Source organism: Staurois parvus, unplaced genomic scaffold (genome assembly GCF_062004578.1).
Source record: "Staurois parvus isolate SC_StPar_1 unplaced genomic scaffold, SC_StPar_1.0 ptg003642l, whole genome shotgun sequence".
NCBI classification, from domain to species: Eukaryota; Metazoa; Chordata; class Amphibia; order Anura; family Ranidae; genus Staurois; species Staurois parvus.
Genome location: NW_028321438.1, coordinates 102181 through 129442, shown reverse-complemented (window position 1 = coordinate 129442; position 27262 = coordinate 102181). Strand labels below are relative to the sequence as shown.

The 27262-nt window shown below is 51.6% G+C and overlaps 1 protein-coding gene across 1 annotated transcript in view; it reads right to left on the bottom strand.

Moving 5' to 3' along the window:
• Window positions 1-27262, bottom strand: part of LOC149427584 (protein sel-1 homolog 3-like) — a 154023-nt gene that overhangs the window by 87772 nt on the left and 38989 nt on the right. Inside the window, exons 7-9 of the mRNA XM_089667878.1 lie at window positions 18953-19085; window positions 4708-4828; window positions 3580-3723 (exon numbers count right to left, since the gene is read on the bottom strand). Of these exons, the coding sequence (XP_089524004.1) occupies window positions 3580-3723; window positions 4708-4828; window positions 18953-19085 (398 nt within the window). The remainder of the gene's footprint in view (window positions 1-3579; window positions 3724-4707; window positions 4829-18952; window positions 19086-27262) is intronic.

Genomic DNA, 27262 nt, shown 5'->3' with positions numbered 1-27262 from the left:
AACATATATACACAGTATACAGAGGAATATATATACACACAGTATACAGAGGAACATATATATACACAGTATACAGAGGAATATATATACACAGTATACAGAGGAACATATACACACACAGTATACAGAGGAACATATACACACACAGTATACAGAGGAACATATATACACAGTATACAGAGGAATATATATATACACACAGTATACAGAGGAACATATATACACACACAGTATACAGAGGAACATATATATACACACAGTATACAGAGGAACATATATATACACACAGTATACAGAGGAACATATACACACACAGTATACAGAGGAACATATATATACACAGTATACAGAGGAATATATATACACAGTATACAGAGGAATATATATACACACAGTATACAGAGGAACATATATATACACAGTATACAGAGGAACATATATATACACAGTATACAGAGGAATATATATACACACAGTATACAGAGGAATATATATATACACACAGTATACAGAGGAATATATATATACAGTATACAGAGGAATATATATATACACAGTATACAGAGGAACATATATATACACAGTATACAGAGGAATATATATATACACACAGTATACAGAGGAATATATATACACACAGTATACAGAGGAATATATATATACACAGTATACAGAGGAATATATATACACACAGTATACAGAGGAATATATATATACACACACACACAGCTCCAAAACATGAAAGGCAGACTTTGTGATCCGAGTCGCATGAAGTCGATTTTCTCTCCTGGGATATGGATCTGGTCAGGTAAGTACCAGAGGGGGATGGTAATCAGTTTCAGCTGCTTTGGTGTTCATGAAATCACCAACAAGGGCACTAGATGGGCAACAATGAGACAACCCCCAAAACAGGAATGGTTTTACAGGTGGAGGCCACTGACATTTTTCCCTCCTCATCTTCCCTGACTCTCTCACTGGTTCTGCATTTGGCTTGGGTCAGTGTCACTACTGGTAGCATGGAGGCCATACCTGGACCCTACAGAGGTCACACAGGCAGTCCAACTCCTCCAGGATGGCACATCAATACCTGACATTGCCAGAAGGTTTGCTGTGTCTCCCAGCACAGTCTCAAGAGCACGGAGGAGATTCCAGGAGACAAGAGCACGGAGGAGGTTCCAGGAGACAAGAGCACGGAGGAGATTCCGGGAGATGAGAGCACGGAGGAGGTTCCAGGAGATGAGAGCACGGAGGAGATTCCGGGAGACGAGAGCACGGAGGAGATTCCAGGAGATGAGAGCACGGAGGAGATTCCAGGAGACATGAGCACGGAGGAGATTCCGGGAGATGAGAGCACGGAGGAGATTCCAGGAGACGAGAGCACGGAGGAGATTCCGGGAGACGAGAGCACGGAGGAGATTCCAGGAGACAAGAGCACGGAGGAGGTTCCAGGAGACAAGAGCACGGAGGAGATTCCAGGAGACAAGAGCACGGAGGAGGTTCCAGGAGACGAGAGCACGGAGGAGATTCCGGGAGATGAGAGCACGGAGGAGATTCCGGGAGACGAGAGCACGGAGGAGATTCCGGGAGACGAGAGCATGGAGGAGATTCCGGGAGACAAGAGCATGGAGGTGATTCCAGGAGACAAGAGCATGGAGGAGATTCCAGGAGACAAGAGCATGGAGGAGATTCCGGGAGATGAGAGCATGGAGGTGATTCCAGGAGACAAGAGCATGGAGGAGATTCCAGGAGACAAGAGCATGGAGGAGATTCCGGGAGATGAGAGCATGGAGGTGATTCCAGGAGACAAGAGCATGGAGGAGATTCCAGGAGACAAGAGCATGGAGGAGATTCCGGGAGATGAGAGCACAGAGGAGATTCCGGGAGACGAGAGTACGAGAGGAGATTCCAGGAGACAGGCAGTTCCTCTAGGAGAGCTGGACAGGGCCGTAGAAGGTCCTTCACCCATCAGCAGGACCGGTATCTGCACCTTTGTCCAGGATGAGCCCTGTCAGAGCCCTACAAAATGACCTCCAGCAGGCCCCTGGTGGGAATGTCTCTGACCAATCAGAAACAGACTTCATGAGGGTGGCCTGAGGGTCCGACGTCCTCTAGTGGGCCCTGTGCTCACTGCCCGGCACCATAGGGCTGGATTGGCATTTGCCATTGAACCCCAGAATTGGCAGGTCCACCACTGGCACCCTGTGCTTTTCACAGATGAGAGCAGGTTCCCCCTGAGCACATGTGACACGTGAAAGGGTCTGGAGAAGCCGTGGAGAATGTTCTGCTGCCTGTAACATGGTTCAGCATGACCGCCTTGGTGGTGGGTCAGTGATGGTCTGGGGGGGCATATCCATGGAGGGACGCACAGACCTGGTGCAGTGGGTCCTGGGTTCCTCCTGGTGCAGTGGGTCCTGGGTTCCTCCTGGTGCAGGAGCTGACCTAAATCCAATAGAACCCCTCTGGGATGTCATGTTGCGGTCCATCCGACGCCGCCAAGTTGCACCTCAGACTGTCCAGGAGCTCAGTGATGTCCTGGTCCAGATCTGGGAGGAAATCCCCCAGGACACCATCCGTGGTCTCATTAGGACCCTCCCCCGACATTGTCAGGCATGCATACAAGCACGTGGGGGCCACATAGGCTACTGAGGGCCATTCTGAGTTGCTGCAATGACATTTCACCAACATGACTCTCCTGCTGCATAATTTCTTCACTTTGATTTTCGGGGTGTCTGTGAATTCAGTCCTCTGTAGGGCGATCATTTCCATCCAATGATGGGGCGTCCTTACATTCCTCACCCATCCCCCGTCCATGTCAGTATAGAGATCCAGCAGGAGACTCCTCCCCATTGGGGTCTGATGGGTTCTCAGAGTCCTCCTCTCATTGGTGGAGCCGTGTAGTTTCACTGGAAATGGACTTTTCCCAACTTCATGGCTAAGCTCCCTGATTTACCATCCCCCATCCATTGTTGTACCATGGTGCTGCAGTAACGAGCGTGTTGGCACAATGCATGGTAGCCCACATGATAGCCTGCATGGTAGCCTGCATGATAGCCCACATGATAGCCTGCATGGTAGCCTGCATGATAGCCCACATGATAGCCTGCATGGTAGCCCACATGATAGCCCACATGATAGCCCGCATGGTAGCCCAAATGATAGCCTGCATGGTAGCCCACATGATAGCCCGCATGGTAGCCCGCATGGTAGCCTGCATGGTAGCCTGCATGGTAGCCTGCATGGTAGCCCACATGATAGCCCACATGGTAGCCCGCATGGTAGCCCACATGATAGCCCGCATGATAGCCCACATGATAGCCCGCATGGTAGCCCACATGGTAGCCCGCATGATAGCCTGCATGGTAGCCCACATGGTAGCCCGCCTCTGAATTGGTCCTCACTTTGTTCCTGTTTCTGGTCAGAGGTTTAGTTGAAGCTACTGAGGTCTGTAAACATCGGAAATGTCAGAAGAAAACATGGAAAATACAGAAGATTTCCTGACTAATCTCGGACACAAATATTCCACATTACCGCCCATCTGACAACCAGAGAATAATGCGGTCACTGAGCCGCCGCACTTACCTCCCTGAGAGCCTCTCTTCCTCAGCAGCTTGGTAATCAGCGCCCTGTGGGGGGGAGGGGGTCCTTCCCATTCTGTACACTGCGGAGAGGCATTGCTGGACAGGAAGCCCGCCATAAGATCACCAAGGGGGTCTCTGCAGTCTCCTGGGAAACCATGGAAACCATGCAAGCAAGAGAAAGATAAACCAATCAGAACCAAGAAAACATCAAACCAATGCAGGTCCCTGAAGGGGCGGATGTGGCATCGGACGTGGCATCGGACGTGGCATCGGACGTGGCATTCGGTGTCCTTGTACCACGTCCAGGAAGTCATCACCTCTCAGATCACAGTATGGGCCTGATGGGTCCTCTGCTGCATTCCTCTCCAGAAGGACGGCACCATCTCTGTTCCGGCATCATCCAGAGTCACCATCCACTTCCCAAACTGAGATGCCGATACATAGATGACACAATCCTGGAAATCCTGATACCTGGCCAGTTCTGGGCGGTGTTCACAAATGTCGGACACAGATCAGCCCCCTTCTACAAACTTACAATGTACAGTCTGATCACTGGGGGAGGAGACTGAGGAAATGCCTCCTCCCCCTTCTAAAAGTTACAATGTACAGTCTGATCACTGGGGGAGGGGAGACTGAGGAAATGCCTCCTCCCCCTTCTACAAAGTTACAATGTACAGTCTGATCACTGGGGGAGGAGACTGAGGAAATGCCTCCTCCCCCTTCTACAAAGTTACAATGTACAGTCTGATCACTGGGGGAGGGGAGACTGAGGAAATGCCTCCTCCCCCTTCTACAAAGTTACAGTGTACAGTGTGATCCCTGGGGGAGGGGAGACTGAGGAAATGCCTCCTCCCCCTTCTACAAAGTTACAGTGTACAGTCTGATCACTGGGGGAGGGGAGACTGAGGAAATGCTTCTGTTTAGGTGACATGTGATTGGAGCTTTTCTGGCCAATGGTACACTTGCTGCATACTGTGAGGTGTCAGGAATGTGTCCCTAGGGTGAGTCTATGGACGGGCCCCCCCATGTCTGTGGACCCTATGACGGCAGGGGGGATGGGGGAGGGGCACAGTGACGGTTCTAGCACCTCCCATACATCTGGAGATCAGAAATCTAGAACGTTTCATACTTGCGGTTTGTTCTGCGGCAGAGAAGTGCCGGAATCGCAGCGCACATTCGTCCTTGAAGGAGGAACACTTCACAAACCACTGCGGCAGCTCGACACGTTCTATGATCCGCGGAGGCGGGGCCTGAGGGAGGAAAGAGATGTGGGAGGGGTTTACTATGGCAGAAGATGATGCGCTATCTAGAAATAATCAATATCTGGGGGTCCCCCCAATGAGAAGGACACCCCCCCCGTGACATCGGAGGATCCCCTTCTATTCTACTGGTCACAGCTTGGCCATAATGGTCACCCAGACAGGGATGGGGACCCCGACAGCAAGAGGTACCGGACAGGTACTGCGCCCCTAATCCCCAACACCTATAGACACGCCCTCTGTACCCCTAATCCCCCGACACCTATAGACACGCCCTCTGTACCCCTAATCCCCCGACACCTATAGACACGCCCACTGCACCCCTAATCCCCCGACACCTATAGACACGCCCACTGCACCCCTAATCCCCTGACACCTATAGACACGCCCACTGCACCCCCTAATCCCCCGACACCTATAGACACGCCCTCTGTACCCCTAATCCCCCGACACCTATAGACACGCCCACTGCACCCCTAATCCCCCGACACCTATAGACACGCCCACTGCACCCCTAATCCCCTGACACCTATAGACACACGCCCTCTGTACCCCTAATCCCCCGACACCTATAGACACGACCACTGCACCCCTAATACCCCGACACCTATAGACACGCCCACTGTACCCCTAATCCCCCGACACCTATAGACACGCCCGCTGCACCCCTAATCCCCCGACACCTATAGACACGCCCTCTGTACCCCTAATCCCCCGACACCTATAGACACACGCCCTCTGTACCCCTAATCCCCCGACACCTATAGACACGCCCACTGCACCCCTAATACCCCGACACCTATAGACACGCCCACTGTACCCCTAATCCCCCGACACCTATAAACACGCCCGCTGCACCCCTAATCCCCCGACACCTATAGACACGCCCTCTGTACCCCTAATCCCCCGACACCTATAGACACACGCCCTCTGTACCCCTAATCCCCCGACACCTATAGACACACGCCCTCTGTACCCCTAATCCCCCGACACCTATAGACACATGCCTGCTGCACCCCTAATCCCCCGACACCTATAGACACATGCCCTCTGTACCCCTAATCCCCCGACACCTATAGACACACGCCCTCTGTACCCCTAATCCCCTGACACCTATAGACACGCCCACGGCACCCCTAATCCCCCGACACCTATAGACACGCCCGCTGCACCCCTAATCCCCCGACACCTATAGACACGCCCTCTGTACCCCTAATACCCCAACACCTATAGACACATGCCTGTTGCACCCCAAATCCCCCGACACCTATAGACACACGCCCTCTGTACCCCTAATCCCCAACACCTATAGACACGCCCGCTGCACCCCTAATACCCCGACACCTATAGACACGCCCTCTGTACCCCTAATCCCCCGACACCTATAGACACGCCCTCTGTACCCCTAATACCCCGACACCTATAGACACGCCCGCTGCACCCCTAATCCCCCGACACCTATAGACACGCCCACTGCACCCCTAATCCCCCGACACCTATAGACACATGCCTGCTGCACCCCTAATCCCCCGACACCTATAGACACACCCACTGCACCCCTAATCCCCCGACACCTATAGACACGCCCACTGCACCCCTAATCCCCTGACACCTATAGACACACGCCCTCTGTACCCCTAATCCCCCGACACCTATAGACACACGCCCTCTGTACCCCTAACCCCCCGACACCTATAGACACGCCCACTGCACCCCTAATACCCCGACACCTATAGACACACGCCCTCTGTACCCCTAATCCCCCGACACCTATAGACACACGCCCTCTGTACCCCTAATCCCCCGACACCTATAGACACGCCCACTGCACCCCTAATACCCCGACACCTATAGACACACGCCCTCTGTACCCCTAACCCCCCGACACCTATAGACACACGCCCTCTGTACCCTTAATCCCCCGACACCTATAGACACGCCCACTGCACCCCTAATTTCCCGACACCTATAGACACGCCCACTGCACCCCTAATCCCCTGACACCTATAGACACACGCGCTCTGTACCTCTAATCCCCCGACACCTATAGACACGCCCTCTATACCCCTAATCCCCCAACACCTATAGACACACGCCTGCTGCACCCCTAACCCCCCGACACCTATAGACACACGCCTGCTGCACCCCTAATACCCCAACACCTATAGACACGCCTGCTGCACCCCTAATACCCCAACATCTATTGACACGCCCTCTGCACCCCTAATACCCCGACACCTATAGACACGCCCTCTGCACCCCTAATACCCCGACACCTATAGACACATGCCCGCTGCACCCCTAATCCCCCAACACCTATAGACACACGCCCTCTGCACCCCTAATACCCCGACACCTATAGACACGCCTGCTGCACCCCTAATACCCCAACACCTATAGACACGCCCGCTGCACCCCTAACCCCCCGACACCTATAGACACGCCCGCTACACCCCTAATCCCCCGACACCTATAAACATGCCCGCTGCACCCCTAATCCCCCGACACCTATAAACATGCCCGCTACACCCCTAACCCCCCGACACCTATAGACACGCCCGCTGCACCCCTAACCCCCCGACACCTATAGACACGCCCGCTACACCCCTAATCCCCCGACACCTATAAACATGCCCGCTGCACCCCTAATCCCCCGACACCTATAGACACGCCCGCTGCACCCCTAACCCCCCGACACCTATAGACACGCCCGCTGCACCCCTAACCCCCCGACACCTATAGACACGCCCGCTACACCCCTAATCCCCCGACACCTATAGACATGCCCGCTGCACCCCTAATCCCCCGACACCTATAGACACGCCCGCTGCACCCCTAACCCCCCGACACCTATAGACACGCCCGCTGCACCCCTAACCCCCCGACACCTATAGACACGCCCGCTACACCCCTAATCCCCCGACACCTATAGACATGCCCGCTGCACCCCTAATCCCCCGACACCTATAGACACACGCCCGCTGCACCCCTAATCCCCCGACACCTATAGACACACGCCCGCTACACCCCTAATCCCCCGACACCTATAAACATGCCCGCTGCACCCCTAATCCCCCGACACCTATAGACATGCCCGCTGCACCCCCTAATCCCCCGACACCTATAGACATGCCTGCTACACCCCTAATCCCGCGACACCTATAAACATGCCCGCTGCACCCCTAATCCCGCGACACCTATAAACATGCCCGCTGCACCCCTAATCCCCCGACACCTATAGACACGCCCGCTGCACCCCTAATCCCCCAACACCTATAGACACGCCCGCTGCACCCCTAATCCCCCAACACCTATAGACACACGCTGTGACGGTAGTGACTTTGGGTTGGGGGCCCATGGAACACAGCTCACTTTGGGTGGGGGGCCCATGGAACACAGCTCACTTTGGGTGGGGGGCCCATGGAACACAGCTCACTTTGGGTGGGGGGCCCATGGAACACAGCTCACTTTGGGTGGGGGGCCCATGGAACACAGCTCACTTTGGGTGGGGGGCCCATGGAACACAGCTCACTTTGGGTGGGGGGCCCATGGAACCCAGCTCACTTTGGAGGGGTGGGGAGACCCCTGTCTCAGCTCCCCATATCCCTCTTATGTGTAAGTCCCCCTGTGCCTGTTAGGGGTACAGGGGGATCTGTCCCAATATTGGGGGGGGGGGTTGTTCATTGTTTGGTGTCATGAGGTTGCATCCCATTGTTCTATTGTGTGTCTTGCTTGGGAGCAAACTATTATGGGATGTACAGTTGTGTTGAAAATACTAGCCGTCAGACATCACTAACCGGATCAATCCCTGTGTTTGGTGGAAATGATATTTCTACATGGCAGATAATTTCCTAGCAGGTGTAGTAGAGTCATAGAAATCCAACAGACCCAAAAGTCATGACATGCGTGCTGCTGATTCTGTGTCATTGAATCACTCATTGAGGGGCGTGTTCACAATAATAGCCGTGTGGAGTTCTATTAGTGAGGTCATTCATTCTTTGATAAACAAGTGGCAATTATTGCCCTTATTTAAGGAAGGAAGGCAGCAAATGTTGGACATGCTGGTTACAGTGCATTTCTCTCTGAAATTCTGAGGAAAATGGGTGGTTCCAGACATTGTTCAGAAGAACAGCGTACCTTGATTAAAAAGTTGATTGGAGGGGAAAACATATAAAGAAGTGCAGAAAATGATCGGCTGCTCAGCTAAAATGATGGCAAATGCTTTAAAATGGCAACCAAAACCTGAAAGACGTGGAAGAAAGCGAAAAACTACCATTGGAATGGAAAGAAGAATAGCCAAAATGGGGCGGACTCAGCCAACAATCAGCTCCAGGAAGATGAAAGAAGGTGTGACGTTCCCTGTGAGGACTCAGCCAACAATCAGCTCCAGGAAGATGAAGGAAGGTGTGACGTTCCCTGTGAGGACTCAGCCAACAATCAGCTCCAGGAAGATGAAAGAAGGTGTGACGTTCCCTGTGAGGACTCAGCCAACAATCAGCTCCATGAAGATAAAAGAAGGTGTGACGTTCCCTGTGAGGACTGTTACAATTAGAAGACGCCGATGTGAAGCCAAGCTATCTGCAAGAAGTCCCCGCAAAGTCCCACTGTTGGAGAAAAGACGTGTGCTGAAGAGGTTACAATCTGCCAAAGAGCACATTGACTGGCCTAAAGAGAAATGGCGCAACATTTTGTGGACTGATGGAAGTAAGATTGTTCTTTTTGGGTCTAGTGGGCGGAGACAGTTTGTCAGATGACCCCCAAACACTGAATTCAAGCCACAGGACACTGTGAAGACCGTGAAGCATGGTGGTGCAAGCATCATGATATGGGGATGTTTCTCATACTACGGTGTTGGGCCTATTTATCGCATACCAGGGATCATGGATCAGTTTGAATCCATCAGAATACTTGAAGAGGTCATGCTGCCTTATGCTGAAGAGGAAATGCCCTTGAAATGGGGGTTCCAACAAGACAACGACCCCAAACACACCAGTAAACGGGCAACATCTTGGTTCCAGACCAACAAGATGGACGTTATGGAGTGGCCAGCCCAATCCCCGGATCTTCATCCAATAGAAAACTTGTGGGGTGACATCAAAAATGCCGTTTCTGAGGCCAAACCAAGAAATAGAGAAGAAGTGTGGAATGTGGTCCAATCATCCTGGGCTGGAATACCTGATCACAGGGGCCAGAAGTTGGGGGACTCCATGCAACACAGATGTACAGCAGTTCTCAGAAACAGTGCGACTACAACCAAATATTCATGAAGTCATTCAAAGGAAAGCAAAATCTTCAAACATTTCTCAGTTTATATAGTGAATGTTGGAGTTTGGAAAGAAGAATACAAACACGGCCATTTTTTTGAATCGTCTAATATTCACTTTTCTTCCATTTTTTTAGAGGAACAACACAAATTTGATGTATTTTTCTTCATGTTGTGATTTGGAATAGAATGTGTCGTGTTCCCAATGCATTTGTGTGGATGGAAAGAAAAGGATTAGAAGGATTTGCAGCTTCAGTCACTTTTATCATCACACGGATATTATTCTGAACACAACTGTATGTGTTTGTGTATTGGCTTGGTGGGGGGGGGAGGGGTGTCTCCAGCAGCCCTCCCCCCTGATGGGACTTGCTGCTGGTGTGTCTCTTGTTACTAAATGTAGATTGCCCCACCCTGTGTCATTGTGCAGGGAGGGGGGATTGCCCCACCCTGTGTCATTGTGCAGGGAGGGGGGATTGCCCCGCCCTGTGTCGTTATGCAGGGAGGGGGGATTGCCCCGCCCTGTGTCATTGTGCAGGGAGGAGGGGTTGCCCCGCCCTGTGTCGTTATGCAGGGAGGGGGGATTGCCCCGCCCTGTGTCGTTATGCAGGGAGGGGGGATTGCCCCGCCCTGTGTCATTGTGCAGGGAGGAGGGGTTGCCCCGCCCTGTGTCGTTATGCAGGGAGGGGGGATTGCCCCGCCCTGTGTCATTGTGCAGGGAGGGGGGTTGTCCCACCCTGTGTCATTATGCAGGGAGGGGGGTTGCCCCGCCTTGTGTCCATATGCAGGGAGGGGGGATTGCCCCGCCCTGTGTCATAGTGCAGGGAGGGGGGATTGCCCCGCCCTGTGTCATTATGAAGGGAGGGGGGATTGCCCCGCCCTGTGTCATTATGCAGGGAGGGGGATTGCCCCGCCCTGTGTCATTATGCAGGGAGGGGGGGTTGCCCCGCCCTGTGTCATTATGCAGGGAGGAGGGATTGCCCCCCCCCTGTGTCATTATGCAGGGAGGGGGGGTTGTCCCCCGAGTGTATATATCTTGTATCTGTGTACCTCCCGCATTACTGCAGTCACTGATCTCGTGTTCCAGAGACTGAGAAGCAGCTTCTTGATGGGGATACCCAGTTGTGGGGGGCTGAGGTCCGTTACACATGACTTCTGCACCCCGAATCCCCAACACCTATAGACGGAGGGACAGATGGAGGGACTTGGTTCCAGTAGAGGGACAGACGGAGGGATTTGGTTCCAGTAGAGGGACAGACGGAGGGATTTGGTTCCAGTAGAGGGACAGACGGAGGGATTTGGTTCCAGCAGAGGGACAGACGGAGGGATTTGGTTCCAGCAGAGGGACAGACGGAGGGATCTGGTTCCAGCAGAGGAACAGACGGAGGGACTTGGTTCCAGTAGAGGGACAGACGGAGGGATTTGGTTCCAGTAGAGGGACAGACGGAGGGATTTGGTTCCAGTAGAGGGACAGACGGAGGGATTTGGTTCCAGCAGAGGGACAGACGGAGGGATTTGGTTCCAGCAGAGGGACAGACGGAGGGATCTGGTTCCAGCAGAGGGACAGACGGAGGGACAGACGGAGGGATTTGGTTCCAGCAGAGGGACAGACGGAGGGACTTGGTTCCAGCAGAGGGACAGACGGAGGGACAGACGGAGGGACTTGGTTCCAGTAGAGGGACAGACGGAGGGATTTGGTTCCAGCAGAGGGACAGACGGAGGGATCTGGTTCCAGCAGAGGGACAGACGGAGGGACAGACGGAGGGATTTGGTTCCAGCAGAGGTACAGACGGAGGGACTTGGTTCCAGCAGAGGGACAGACGGAGGGACTTGGTTTCAGTAGAGGGACAGATGGAGGGACTTGGTTCCAGCAGAGGGACAGACGGAGGGATTTGATTCCAGCAGAGGGACAGACGGAGGGACTTGGTTCCAGCAGAGGAACAGACGGAGGGATCTGGTTCCAGCAGAGGGACAGACGGAGGGACAGACGGAGGGATTTGGTTCCAGTAGAGGGACAGACGGAGGGATTTGGTTCCAGTAGAGGGACAGACGGAGGGATTTGGTTCCAGTAGAGGGACAGATGGAGGGATTTGGTTCCAGTAGAGGGACAGACGATGGAGCTGGTTCCAGTAGAGGGACAGACGGAGGGATCTGGTTCCAGCAGATGGACAGACGGAGGGACTTGGTTCCAGCAGAGGGACAGACGGAGGGATTTGGTTCCAGTAGAGGGACAGACGATGGAGCTGGTTCCAGTAGAGGGACAGACGGAGGGATCTGGTTCCAGCAGAGGGACAGACGGAGGGACTTGGTTCCAGCAGAGGGACAGACGGAGGGATTTGGTTCCAGCAGAGGGACAGACGGAGGGACAGACGGAGGGATTTGGTTCCAGCAGAAGTACAGACGGAGGGACTTGGTTCCAGCAGAGGGACAGACGGAGGGACTTGGTTCCAGCGTAGGACAGACAATGGAGCTGGTTCCAGCAGAGGGACAGACGGAGGGATTTGGTTCCAGTAGAGGGACAGACGGAGGGACTTGGTTCCAGTAGAGGGACAGACGGAGGGATTTGGTTCCAGTAGAGGGACAGACGATGGAGCTGGTTCCAGTAGAGGGACAGATGGAGGGATTTGGTTCCAGCAGAGGGACAGACGGAGGGACTTGGTTCCAGCAGAGGGACAGACGGAGGGACTTGGTTCCAGCAGAGGGACAGACGGAGGGATTTGGTTCCAGCAGAGGGACAGACGGAGGGATTTGGTTCCAGCAGAGGGACAGACGGAGGGATTTGGTTCCAGCAGAGGGACAGACGGAGGGATCTGGTTCCAGCAGAGGGACAGACGGAGGGACAGACGGAGGGATTTGGTTCCAGCAGAGGGACAGACGGAGGGACAGACGGAGGGACTTGGTTCCAGCAGAGGTACAGACGGAGGGACTTGGTTCCAGCAGAGGGACAGACGGAGGGACAGACGGAGGGACTTGGTTCCAGCAGAGGGACAGACGGAGGGACAGGCGGAGGGACTTGGTTCCAGCAGAGGGACAGACGGAGGGACTTGGTTTCAGTAGAGGGACAGACGGAGGGACTTGGTTCCAGCAGAGGGACAGACGGAGGGATTTGATTCCAGCAGAGGGACAGACGGAGGGATTTGGTTCCAGCAGAGGGACAGACGGAGGGACTTGGTTCCAGCAGAGGGACAGACGGAGGGACAGACGGAGGGATTTGGTTCCAGTAGGGACAGACGGAGGGACTTGGTTCCAGCAGAGGGACAGACGGAGGGATTTGGTTCCAGCAGAGGGACAGACGATGGAGCTGGTTCCAGCAGAGGGACAGACGGAGGGACTTGGTTCCAGCGTAGGACAGACAATGGAGCTGGTTCCAGCAGAGGGACAGACAGAGGGATTTGGTTCCAGTAGAGGGACAGACAATGGAGCTGGTTCCAGCAGAGGGACAGACAGAGGGATTTGGTTCCAGCAGAGGGACAGACGGAGGGATTTGGTTCCAGTAGAGGGACAGACGATGGAGCTGGTTCCAGCAGAGGGACAGACAGAGGGATTTGGTTCCAGCAGAGGGACAGACAGAGGGATTTGGTTCCAGCAGAGGGACAGACGGAGGGACTTGGTTCCAGTAGAGGGACAGATGGAGGGATTTGGTTCCAGCAGAGGGACAGACGGAGGGGCTTGGTTCCAGTAGAGGGACAGACGGAGGGACTTGGTTCCAGTAGAGGGACAGATGGAGGGATTTGGTTCCAGCAGAGGGACAGACGGAGGGGCTTGGTTCCAGCAGAGGGACAGACGGAGGGATTTGGTTCCAGTAGAGGGACAGACGATGGAGCTGGTTCCAGTAGGGACAGACGGAGGGACTTGGTTCCAGTAGAGGGACAGACGGAGGGATTTGGTTCCAGTAGAGGGACAGACGATGGAGCTGGTTCCAGCAGAGGGACAGATGGAGGGATTTGGTTCCAGTAGAGGGACAGACGGAGGGATTTGGTTCCAGTAGAGGGACAGACGATGGAGCTGGTTCCAGTAGGGACAGTTGGATGGAATGTTTTCATTGGTTCATTGGTAGCGCTGCAGCTCTAGGATTGGCCGAAGATTGGAAATTCCGGTTTTTATTTTTCTACCCTTCACACCCGGCAGCAGAAAGGCCGATCTGGGACAGCTGGGACCCCCGAGCTGTAGGTCCTGAGCAGGGAGTTTGGGGTCTTTGTTGTACAATATGGCTGGTGTGTTGTTCACATGTAGGAGCCCTGACCCTGAGGGACCCGCTGGACTCTGGCGTGTTCTTGGACTGGAATGCCGCTACATATTACATGTTCTATACTGACCTCCGGTCACAAACACGGCACAAGGAGAGGATTTCCCTGCTTTACGCTCCACACAGGAGGTTCCTTTAAGCTGAAAAAACGCTGGATATAAAATGCTGCTGATGGCATTTTTTAGTCGCATTCAGAAGTGTTTGGGAGCGTTAGCGTTTTATCGATCACCAAGCGCCGGCTGAGACCTGGTGATTGACATCCTTAGCAATAGCGGTGCCCCCTACCCAGCAATGCAAATCATGTATATATATACGTGATTTTGCGCAGCCATGCTGCTCTGTAGCAGTACTTCTGCTATTGGGCGGATAGCAAGTGATAAGCTATTACAAGAAAAACCACAAATGGTGCCTTATCCTTTGTGAGGTCAGAGCCTATTTATTATTAGGAAAACGCCACTCACATTTGATCCATAAGTGCAGTTATCAGCTGGCATGTGTATCAATCCTGTTTAGCTGGCGCCGCTCGTCCACCGCGGCGTCGTGACGTCAGAGCCCCTCCCCTTTACCACATAGAATACAGCACAGCATTTTAATCTATCCATCTCTCAGGTCAGTTTATGTAGCAGCCACTTAATTTAACTGTTGTTTATTTTTTGGACTGTTAGAAGAAACATTTATGTAAACCCTAACACTGAACTTTTCTATTTGTTGCTTTCTAGTCTGGTAAATATACCATTCAAAGAGTTTTGTTGTATCTGTTTGATAAATGCAAAAAAACAATCCCTGATCATGTTGAACTTTGCATGGGAATTTTTCCCAGAGATTAGAGAATGTGGTGAAGCTCTGCTGACTTCCATCATCCAATCATGTGCAAGCATAAATGCTGTTTTTTTTTAATTTTCTTTGCACATGATTGGGCATTCTTTGTAAAGTGAAATTTCAGCACACTCACAAAGCTCTGGGGAACATTCCCTTGCAAATTGAACAGCCTATTTGCCTTTAGTAAATCAACCTCAACAAGTCTACTTTAACCCACCTAGTGTTTTCTTGGGAATACATAGTAATTATGGCTTATTCACAACAGCAGTTGCGCTGAATGCATGGTCGCTGGTGTGTGATGGGAGGAATATTTATCTTTTTATTCCAGGTACTTATATAGCACCATCAATTTTTACGCAGCGCTTTTACAGATATATTGTACATTCACATCAGTCCCTAACCCTCAAGGGGCATAGAATCTAAGGTCCCTAACTCACATTCATACATACACAGGGCCAATTTAGACAGGATCCAATTCACCTACCAGCATGTCTGTGGAGTGTGGGAGGAAACCCACGCAGGCACAGGGAGAACATGCAAACTTCAGGCAGGTGGTGCCGTGGTTGGGATTTGAACCAATGACCCGAGTACTGCCAGGAAGGAGTGCTAACCATTTAGCCACTGTGCTACCCATAATAGTGCTATTGCACTAATTCCGGTGCATTGCACTGTTTAATTTTATTTTTGTATGAACATTATTGAAATGTCACAAACATTTTATTGCATTTTTATTGGCTACAGTGCTGTGTGATGCGTTGGATTGTGTTGCGCCACACCACACTGAAAATAGTAGTGCACAATTAAGTTTTTTTTTTTTTTTCAGCACACACAGCCTCATATGGTGGTGTGAACTGGTATTATAGGGAACAAAAATATATGCCTTGTATTCAAACTGTGCAGGGAAAGGTTGCACAGCACATCTAGCGTGAATGGGCCAATAGCCTTTATGTTGTGGAGAAGTGAGCTTAGGTGCATTGGAGTAGTTTGGCAAAAAAAATTACAAAAATGGGAGGGCTGACACTGTCATGGAAATTTTGTATTGTTGGTCGAACTTTAAATGTGTCATGTATTCGTGTTATTCATATGTCTCTCGTGTGGCTTAATTAAAGCTCTGAAGGCTGCAATTGGGCCAGGCGCATGTACAATGTATGTATTACAGTACTCAGCTTGGTAATGGATGAGATGGCAGATCTGCGCTTATAGACCGGCGTGTATACCACCACGGCATTCCATGCGAATGCTGCTGTCAGTAGACCGTGGGCCTGTATCCACATATCAGCAGCATGGTACCACGTGGGCTTCATAACGCAAGGCGCAAGCGGTGTGAACTCCACGTGTAGGCTTGTGCATATCTTACAACCCATTACTAATCTGAACTGTATCTGGGATGGATGTGTTTTAATAAAGATCGTATCGGGCCCATCCAGGTACAGACTGATATTTTTAGGAGATGCTTGTGCAGAGAATTTTACATACCAATAGAAGCTAGTAGGACAGGAAATATGACCTCAGATGGCTCATGGGGGGGAAGGGGAGGAAGTCTGCTGACCTCAGAAGACTCATGGGGGAGGACCAGTGATAGATAATAGTAAAGGCTATGCTCCAATTGGAATGTACATCCTGTGTATAGGTACTCCCCATTGCATTGTTCGGTGGGAGGGATTGACTTTATTCATGTGGGGGGCATGTGTGTATTTTTAATAAAACAGAGAGCTGGGTCTAAAATCAGCCCTTATGTGGATTGCAACCAGCCTTAGAGTGTCGTGTGATCATTCTAGGGTAACGGAGCTCCAATCACCCACAAATTCAACAGAACCAAAGTATTTGGATGGGCAGGAATCGTGTAGTTTAGCTGCAGTCGTGGTAAGCGAGATTCGCACAGCTTTATGGGGGATTTCTGCGCATCCAACTGCGAGTACTCACGGTAAGGAGAAATTCGTTAAAGCGAATTTCCAAGACAACACCACTTAGGCCAACAACAAAGCTGTGTGTTGTCATCCGACATTGGGACCTGTTGGCAGATCAACTGGTATTTTCTGTACTTGCAAGAATAAAACATGGGAAAATGTTCATGTACTGCAGACATGCATTACATAGGTTTGCCCTGACATGCTGTACACTTTAGGAGAAAATATGTTTCCAGGCAATGATGTGATTAGAATCAAAGTAACACCATTCATTCTCAGGTTTCTAAAACTACTTTGTGATAGGAACAAAATGAAAGGCTGGATTACAACCTAATTACAATGTTCTTTATCAGCATATATTTCGCTGCTGTTGTAAAGGACAATGAGATTTGTTGATTTGTGTGTTGAACTTGTGAACATTCTAAACATATAGCATTCCAAAGAGCGCAGACCGGTTCCTAGTTGCATTCTCATGAAAACTAGCTATGGCATCCAAGGCAGAATGGAAAATAGCCAGAAATGCAAAGCGTTCTGCCATTTTCATATTCAGCGCCATCTGTTTTATTTTGACTTGTTATTTAACCTGGACAATGGTTGGTGGTGCGGACAAACTGGTTTTAAAGTTAAAATCCAAGATCCTGTCCACCTAGTATTAGTAGGTTACACTCTCTATGCTCAATTAAACTAATCAGTATTTTTTGAAATTAATGGCTTACTTTTTGTTAAAATTATTATTTTAGTCCCAATGATTCCATCAGTTTTTGTGGGAAAATGTGCTGTTTCCAGGTGCAGGGGACAACATAAACTGCCAACACATGTTGTATGCACACAGGAAAAAAACAAGTCCTACATTATTTTAATGAGAAATGTAGGAAGTGAGGGGTGTGTATGTATCTCCTAGATTGTAAGCTCCCAGGATCAGGCCCCTCCCTCTTAGATTGTAAGCTCCCAGGATCAGGGCCCTCCCTCCTAGATTGTAAGCTCCCAGGATCAGGGCCCTCCCTCCTAGATTGTAAGCTCCCAGGATCAGGGCCCTCCCTCCTAGATTGTAAGCTCCCAGGATCAGGGCCCTCCCTCCTAGATTGTAAGCTCCCAGGATCAGGGCCCTCCTATCCCTCTTGTATTGAACTGTATTGTTGCTGTATTGTCTCCCGTTATATTGTAAAGCGCTGGGCAGACTGTTGGCGCCATAAATCCTGTATAATAATAATGTATAATAATATTAGTGTTTTTACAGTACATGGAGAGCAAACAAAAAGCTACAAAAGATCTGGAGGGAGCGTTCTGCCGTGTTTAGCGTTATTTCTGCTGGAAAACGCAAAAAAAAAAATACAAAAACTATTTTTTTTTCTGCTCCTCAATGCTGAAGCTCAACAAATGCTAACAGCCTGAAGCAGTGTGAATGGACGCAGGAGAACGCTAGGAGCAGGGAAATGTATGCTGAGAACAGCTTCTAGGAGCTGAAAAAAAATGCTCGTGTGAACTGAGCCAGATTGTAATTCTGGAATCTCATTGGCTGAAAAAAACTGTCACTTTGTATGCTGGCGTGTCAGCTGTGTGAATGGAGCAGACTGTAATTCTGAAATCTCATTGGCTGAGATTAACTGTCACTTTGTATGCTGGCGTGTCAGCTGTGTGAATGGAGCAGACTGTAATTCTGGAATCTCATTGGCTGAAAACAACTGTCACTTTGTATGCTGGCTTGTCAGCTGTGTGAATGGAAGCAGACTAATTCTGAAATCTCATTGGCTGAAAATAACTGTCACTTTGTATGCTGGCGTGTCAGCTGTGTCATTGGAGCAGATTGTAATTCTGGAATCTCATTGGCTGAGAACAACTGTCACTTTGTGATTGGAGCCCGTGGTTGTGGATGGACAGCTCACCTTGTATATGGACGCCATCTTGTTCCTGTAGTAGAGGCTGGGTCCGTAGAACGCTCGGATCCCGTGAACGTACTTACACCCGCCCAGATGGAAAGTCCCGGAAACATCGGACAGGAAAATATTATCCGGGAACCTGTCAGAAGAAGGAAAATCGTTTTATGGAGGAATTCGGTTTCTGCCTTTCATTTGGACCCTTTCCTTATTCAACTAAAGTGTCTTCATCAGTGCAACTGTAAAGATCCCCTCCCTGTGTGCGCTCTTACAACAAAGATCCCCTCCCTGTGTGCGCTCTTACAACAAAGATCCCCTCCCTGTGTTCGCTCTTACAACAAAGATCCCCTCCCTGGGCTCACTCTTACATCAAAGATCCCCTCCCTGTGTTCGCTCTTACAACAAAGATCCCCTCCCTGTGTTCGCTCTTACAACAAAGATCCCCTCCCTGTGTGCGCTCTTACAACAAAGATCCCCTCCCTGTGTTCGCTCTTACAACAAAGATCCCCTCCCTGGGCTCACTCTTACATCAAAGATCCCCTCCCTGTGTTCGCTCTTACAACAAAGATCCCCACCCTGTGCGCATTCTTACAGCAAAGATCCCCTCCCTGTGTTCGCTCTTACAGCAAAGATCCCTGCCCTGGGCTCGCTCTTACAACAAAGATCCCTTCCCTGGGCTCGCTCTTACAACAAAGATCCCTTCCCTGGGCTCGGTCTTACAGCAAAGATCCCCTCCCTGGGCTCGCTCTTACAACAAAGATCCCTTCCCTGGGCTCGGTCTTACAACAAAGATCCCCTCCCTGGGCTCGCTCTTACAACAAAGATCCCTTCCCTGGGCTCGCTCTTACAACAAAGATCCCTTCCCTGGGCTCGGTCTTACAACAAAGATCCCCTCCCTGGGCTCGCTCTTACAACAAAGATCCCTTCCCTGGGCTCGCTCTTACAACAAAGATCCCTTCCCTGGGCTCGGTCTTACAACAAAGATCCCTTCCCTGGGCTCGGTCTTACAACAAAGATCCCTTCCCTGGGCTCGCTCTTACAACAAAGATCCCTTCCCTGGGCTCGCTCTTACAACAAAGATCCCTTCCCTGGGCTCGGTCTTACAACAAAGATCCCTTCCCTGGGCTCGGTCTTACAACAAAGATCCCTTCCCTGGGCTCGGTCTTACAACAAAGATCCCCTCCCTGGGCTCGGACTTACAGCAAAGATCCCTTCCCTGGGCTCGGTCTTACAATGATGATACATCTGATTGGACGATACATCGGGTGGGATGATACATCTGATTGGACGATACATCGGGTGGGATGATACATCTGATTGGACGATACATCGGGTGGGATGATACATCTGATTGGACGATACATCTGATTGGACGATACATCTGATTGGACAATACATCGGGTGGGATGATGCATCTGATTGGACGATACATCTGATTGGACGATATATCTGATTGGATGATACATCGGGTGGGATGATACATCTGATTGGACGATACATCGGGTGGGATGATACATCTGATTGGACGATACATCGGGTGGGATGATACATCTGATTGGACGATACATCTGATTGGATGATACATCTGATTGGACGATACATCTGATTGAACGATACATCTGATTGGATGATACATCTGATTGGACGATACATCTGATTGGACGATACATCTGATTGGACGATACATCTGATTGAACGATACATCTGATTGGATGATACATCTGATTGGACGATACATCTGATTGGACGATACATCTGATTGGACAATACATCTGATTGGATGATACATCTGATTGGATGATACATCTGATTGGACGATACATCTGATTGGACGATACATCTGATTGGACAATACATCTGATTGGATGATACATCTGATTGGACGATACATCTGATTGGACGATACATCTGATTGGACAATACATCGGGTGGGATGATACATCTGATTGGACGATACATCGGGTGGGATGATGCATCTGATTGGACGATACATCTGATTGGACGATACATCGGGTGGGATGATACATCTGATTGGACGATACATCGGGTGGGATGATACATCTGATTGGACGATACATCGGGTGGGATGATGCATCTGATTGGACGATACATCTGATTGGACGATACATCGGGTGGGATGATGCATCTGATTGGACGATACATCTGATTGGACGATACATCGGGTGGGATGATACATCTGATTGGACGATACATCGGGTGGGATGATGCATCTGATTGGACGATACATCTGATTGGACGATACATCGGGTGGGATGATGCATCTGATTGGACGATACATCTGATTGGACGATACATCGGGTGGGATGATACATCTGATTGGACGATACATCGGGTGGGATGATACATCTGATTGGACGATACATCTGATTGGATGATACATCGGGTGGGATGATACATCTGATTGGACGATACATCTGATTGGACGATACATCTGATTGGATGATACATCTGATTGGACGATACATCTGATTGGATGATACATCGGGTGGGATGATACATCTGATTGGACGATACATCTGATTGGACGATACATCTGATTGGACGATACATCGGGTGGGATGATGCATCTGATTGGACGATACATCTGATTGGACGATACATCGGGTGGGATGATACATCTGATTGGACGATACATCTGATTGGACGATACATTGGGTGGGATGATACATCTGATTGGATGATACATCGGGTGGGATGATACATCTGATTGGACGATACATCTGATTGGACGATACATCTGATTGGACGATACATCGGGTGGGATGATGCATCTGATTGGACGATACATCTGATTGGACGATACATCTGATTGGACGATACATCGGGTGGGATGATACATCTGATTGGACGATACATCTGATTGGATGATACATGGGGTGGGATGATACATCTGATTGGACGATACATCTGATTGGATGATACATCTGATTGGACGATACATCTGATTGGATGATACATCGGGTGGGATGATACATCTGATTGGACGATACATCTGATTGGATGATACATGGGGTGGGATGATACATCTGATTGGACGATACATCTGATTGGATGATACATCTGATTGGACGATACATCTGATTGGATGATACATCGGGTGGGATGATACATCTGATTGGACGGTACATCTGATTGGATGATACATCGGGTGGGATGATACTCTACATCTGGGAGGTTAAAGCCTCTGTCAGGTGTCCCTATTAGGAAGACTTCCCATTACTTCCTGTCCCGGTGACTACAAAGAAAGTGCATTGAATCTCCCCAGTGGGGACACAGACAACACTAAGGCTTCTCTTCGTTCCTTCTCCACCCAAAATGGAAAACTTTGGCTGAAGTTCCACTTTAATTCCCCGACTGCTGATCCTTTGTGACAATCCACCATTTCCAGTATAAAGTCTTCTCCTCCGGATGTCTCCGGTGCCAACTAATCATCATAAAATGACACAACGCCGTCTGCAGACATTCCGAGAGAATGGATTGGACTTGGCAGAGCCCCGAGGAGGAAGTGCCGGGCGATATCCCGAGGGCGATGCGGATTTCTTGGCAGAGCCCCGAGGAGGAAGTGCCGGGCGATATCCCGAGGGCGATGCGGATTTCTTGGCAGAGCCCCGAGGAGGAAGTGCCGGGCGATATCCTGAGGGCGATTTGTACTTCTGGATGGTTTCCTACAATCTACAGTCATCCCAGAGATGAGTTTTGGACAAGCGGTGCAGAGCTGAGTGGTGGACAAGGAGTGCAGAGATGAGTGGACAAGGGGTGCAGAGCTGAGTGGACAAGGAGTGCAGAGATGAGTGGTGGACAAGGAGTGCAGAGCTGAGTGGTGGACAAGGAGTGCAGAGATGAGTGGTGGACAAGGAGTGCAGAGATGAGTGGTGGACAAGGAGTGCAGAGCTGAGTGGTGGACAAGGAGTGCAGAGATGAGTGGTGGACAAGGGGTGCAGAGATGAGTGGTGGACAAGAGGTGCAGAGATGAGTGGTGGACAAGGGGTGCAGAGCTGAGTGGTGGACAAGGGGTGCAGAGACGAGTGGTGGACAAGGGGTGCAGAGACGAGTGGTGGACAAGGGGTGCAGAGCTGAGTGGTGGACAAGGGGTGCAGAGATGAGTGTTGGACAAGGGGTGCAGAGACGAGTGGTGGACAAGGGGTGCAGAGCTGAGTGGTGGACAAGGGGTGCAGAGATGAGTGTTGGACAAGGGGTGCAGAGATGAGTGGTGGACAAGGGGTGCAGAGACGAGTGGTGGACAAGGGGTGCAGAGCTGAGTGGTGGACAAGGGGTGCAGAGCTGAGTGGTGGACAAGGGGTGCAGAGATGAGTGGTGGACAAGGGGTGCAGAGATGAGTGGTGGACAAGGGGTGCAGAGCTGAGTGGTGGACAAGGGGTGCAGAGATGAGTGGTGGACAAGGGGTGCAGAGACGAGTGGTGGACAAGGGGTGCAGAGATGAGTGGACAAGGGGTGCAGAGATGAGTGGTGGACAAGGGGTGCAGAGACGAGTGGTGGACAAGGGGTGCAGAGATGAGTGGACAAGGGGTGCAGAGATGAGTGGTGGACAAGGGGTGCAGAGATGAGTGGTGGACAAGGGGTGCAGAGCTGAGTGGTGGACAAGGGGTGCAGAGATGAGTGGTGGACAAGGGGTGCAGAGCTGAGTGGTGGACAAGGGGTGCAGAGACGAGTGGTGGACAAGGGGTGCAGAGCTGAGTGGTGGACAAGGGGTGCAGAGATGAGTGGTGGACAAGGGGTGCAGAGCTGAGTGGTGGACAAGGGGTGCAGAGACGAGTGGTGGACAAGGGGTGCAGAGCTGAGTGGTGGACAAGGGGTGCAGAGACGAGTGGTGGACAAGGGGTGCAGAGACGAGTGGTGGACAAGGGGTGCAGAGCTGAGTGGTGGACAAGGGGTGCAGAGCTGAGTGGTGGACAAGGGGTGCAGAGATGAGTGGTGGACAAGGGGTGCAGAGACGAGTGGTGGACAAAGGGTGCAGAGCTGAGTGGTGGACAAGGGGTGCAGAGATGAGTGGTGGACAAGGGGTGCAGAGCTGAGTGGTGGACAAGGGGTGCAGAGATGAGTGGTGGACAAGGGGTGCCGAGACGAATGGTGGACAAGGGGTGCAGAGATGAGTGGACAAGGGGTGCAGAGATGAGTGGTGGACAAGGGGTGCAGAGCTGAGTGGTGGACAAGGAGTGCAGAGATGAGTGGACAAGGAGTGCAGAGATGAGTGGTGGACAAGGAGTGCAGAGATGAGTGGTGGACAAGGGGTGCAGAGATGAGTGGACAAGGGGTGCAGAGCTGAGTGGACAAGGAGTGCAGAGATGAGTGGTGGACAAGGAGTGCAGAGCTGAGTGGTGGACAAGGAGTGCAGAGATGAGTGGTGGACAAGGGGTGCAGAGATGAGTGGTGGACAAGAGGTGCAGAGATGAGTGGTGGACAAGGGGTGCAGAGCTGAGTGGTGGACAAGGGGTGCAGAGACGAGTGGTGGACAAGGGGTGCAGAGACGAGTGGTGGACAAGGGGTGCAGAGCTGAGTGGTGGACAAGGGGTGCAGAGCTGAGTGGTGGACAAGGGGTGCAGAGATGAGTGTTGGACAAGGGGTGCAGAGACGAGTGGTGGACAAGGGGTGCAGAGCTGAGTGGTGGACAAGGGGTGCAGAGATGAGTGTTGGACAAGGGGTGCAGAGATGAGTGGTGGACAAGGGGTGCAGAGACGAGTGGTGGACAAGGGGTGCAGAGCTGAGTGGTGGACAAGGGGTGCAGAGCTGAGTGGTGGACAAGGGGTGCAGAGATGAGTGGTGGACAAGGGGTGCAGAGATGAGTGGTGGACAAGGGGTGCAGAGCTGAGTGGTGGACAAGGGGTGCAGAGACGAGTGGTGGACAAGGGGTGCAGAGATGAGTGGACAAGGGGTGCAGAGATGAGTGGTGGACAAGGGGTGCAGAGACGAGTGGTGGACAAGGGGTGCAGAGATGAGTGGACAAGGGGTGCAGAGATGAGTGGTGGACAAGGGGTGCAGAGATGAGTGGTGGACAAGGGGTGCAGAGCTGAGTGGTGGACAAGGGGTGCAGAGATGAGTGGTGGACAAGGGGTGCAGAGCTGAGTGGTGGACAAGGGGTGCAGAGACGAGTGGTGGACAAGGGGTGCAGAGCTGAGTGGTGGACAAGGGGTGCAGAGATGAGTGGTGGACAAGGGGTGCAGAGCTGAGTGGTGGACAAGGGGTGCAGAGACGAGTGGTGGACAAGGGGTGCAGAGCTGAGTGGTGGACAAGGGGTGCAGAGACGAGTGGTGGACAAGGGGTGCAGAGACGAGTGGTGGACAAGGGGTGCAGAGCTGAGTGGTGGACAAGGGGTGCAGAGCTGAGTGGTGGACAAGGGGTGCAGAGATGAGTGGTGGACAAGGGGTGCAGAGACGAGTGGTGGACAAAGGGTGCAGAGCTGAGTGGTGGACAAGGGGTGCAGAGATGAGTGGTGGACAAGGGGTGCAGAGCTGAGTGGTGGACAAGGGGTGCAGAGATGAGTGGTGGACAAGGGGTGCCGAGACGAATGGTGGACAAGGGGTGCAGAGATGAGTGGACAAGGGGTGCAGAGATGAGTGGTGGACAAGGGGTGCAGAGCTGAGTGGTGGACAAGGAGTGCAGAGATGAGTGGACAAGGGGTGCAGAGATGAGTGGTGGACAAGGAGTGCAGAGATGAGTGGACAAGGGGTGCAGAGATGAGTGGACAAGGGGTGCAGGGTTTAGCAGTGGAAGAGGTGAGCGGTAGATGAAGGGTTCAGTAGTATGTGGCAGAGATCTGTGTCTGTGGAAGTCTGACTTGTGGCTCAGTATTGCCGAGATCTGCGTGTCTGTGGGAGTCTGACTTGTGGCTCAGTTGTGCCGAGATCTGCGTGTCTGTGGGAGTCTGACTTGTGGCTCAGTTGTGCCAAGATCTGTGTGTCTGTGGGAGTCTGACTTGTGGCTCAGTATTGCCGAGATCTGCGTGTCTGTGGGAGTCTGACTTGTGGCTCAGTTGTGCCGAGATCTGCGTGTCTGTGGGAGTCTGACTTGTGGCTCAGTTGTGCCGAGATCTGCGTGTCTGTGGGAGTCTGACTTGTGGCTCAGTTGTGCCAAGATCTGTGTGTCTGTGGGAGTCTGACTTGTGGCTCAGTATTGCCGAGATCTGCGTGTCTGTGGGAGTCTGACTTGTGGCTCAGTATTGCCGAGATCTGTGTGTCTGTGAGAGTCTGACTTGTGGCTCAGTATTGCCGAGATCTGTGTGTCTGTGGGAGTCTGACTTGTGGCTCAGTATTGCCGAGATCTGCGTGTCTGTGGGAGTCTGACTGTTGGCTCAGTATTTCCGAGATCTGCGTGTCTGTGGGAGTCTGACTTGTGGCTCAGTTGTGCCGAGATCTGCGTGTCTGTGGGAGTCTGACTTGTGGCTCAGTTGTGCCAAGATCTGTGTGTCTGTGGGAGTCTGACTTGTGGCTCAGTATTGCCGAGATCTGCGTGTCTGTGGGAGTCTGACTTGTGGCTCAGTATTGCCGAGATCTGTGTGTCTGTGAGAGTCTGACTTGTGGCTCAGTATTGCCGAGATCTGTGTGTCTGTGGGAGTCTGACTTGTGGCTCAGTATTGCCGAGATCTGCGTGTCTGTGGGAGTCTGACTGTTGGCTCAGTATTTCCGAGATCTGCGTGTCTGTGGGAGTCTGACTTGTGGCTCAGTTGTGCCGAGATCTGCGTGTCTGTGGGAGTCTGACTTGTGGCTCAGTTGTGCCGAGATCTGCGTGTCTGTGGGAGTCTGACTTGTGGCTCAGTTGTGCCGAGATCTGCGTGTCTGTGAGAGTCTGACTTGTGGCTCAGTATTGCCGAGATCTGTGTGTCTGTGGGAGTCTGACTTGTGGCTCAGTTGTGCCGAGATCTGCGTGTCTGTGGGAGTCTGACTTGTGGCTCAGTTGTGCCGAGATCTGCGTGTCTGTGGGAGTCTGACTTGTGGCTCAGTATTGCCGAGATCTGTGTGTCTGTGAGAGTCTGACTTGTGGCTCAGTATTGCCGAGATCTGCGTGTCTGTGGGAGTCTGACTTGTGGCTCAGTATTGCCGAGATCTGCGTGTCTGTGGGAGTCTGACTGTTGGCTCAGTATTTCCGAGATCTGCGTGTCTGTGGGAGTCTGACTTGTGGCTCAGTTGTGCCGAGATCTGCGTGTCTGTGGGAGTCTGACTTGTGGCTCAGTTGTGCCGAGATCTGCGTGTCTGTGGGAGTCTGACTTGTGGCTCAGTTGTGCCGAGATCTGCGTGTCTGTGAGAGTCTGACTTGTGGCTCAGTATTGCCGAGATCTGTGTGTCT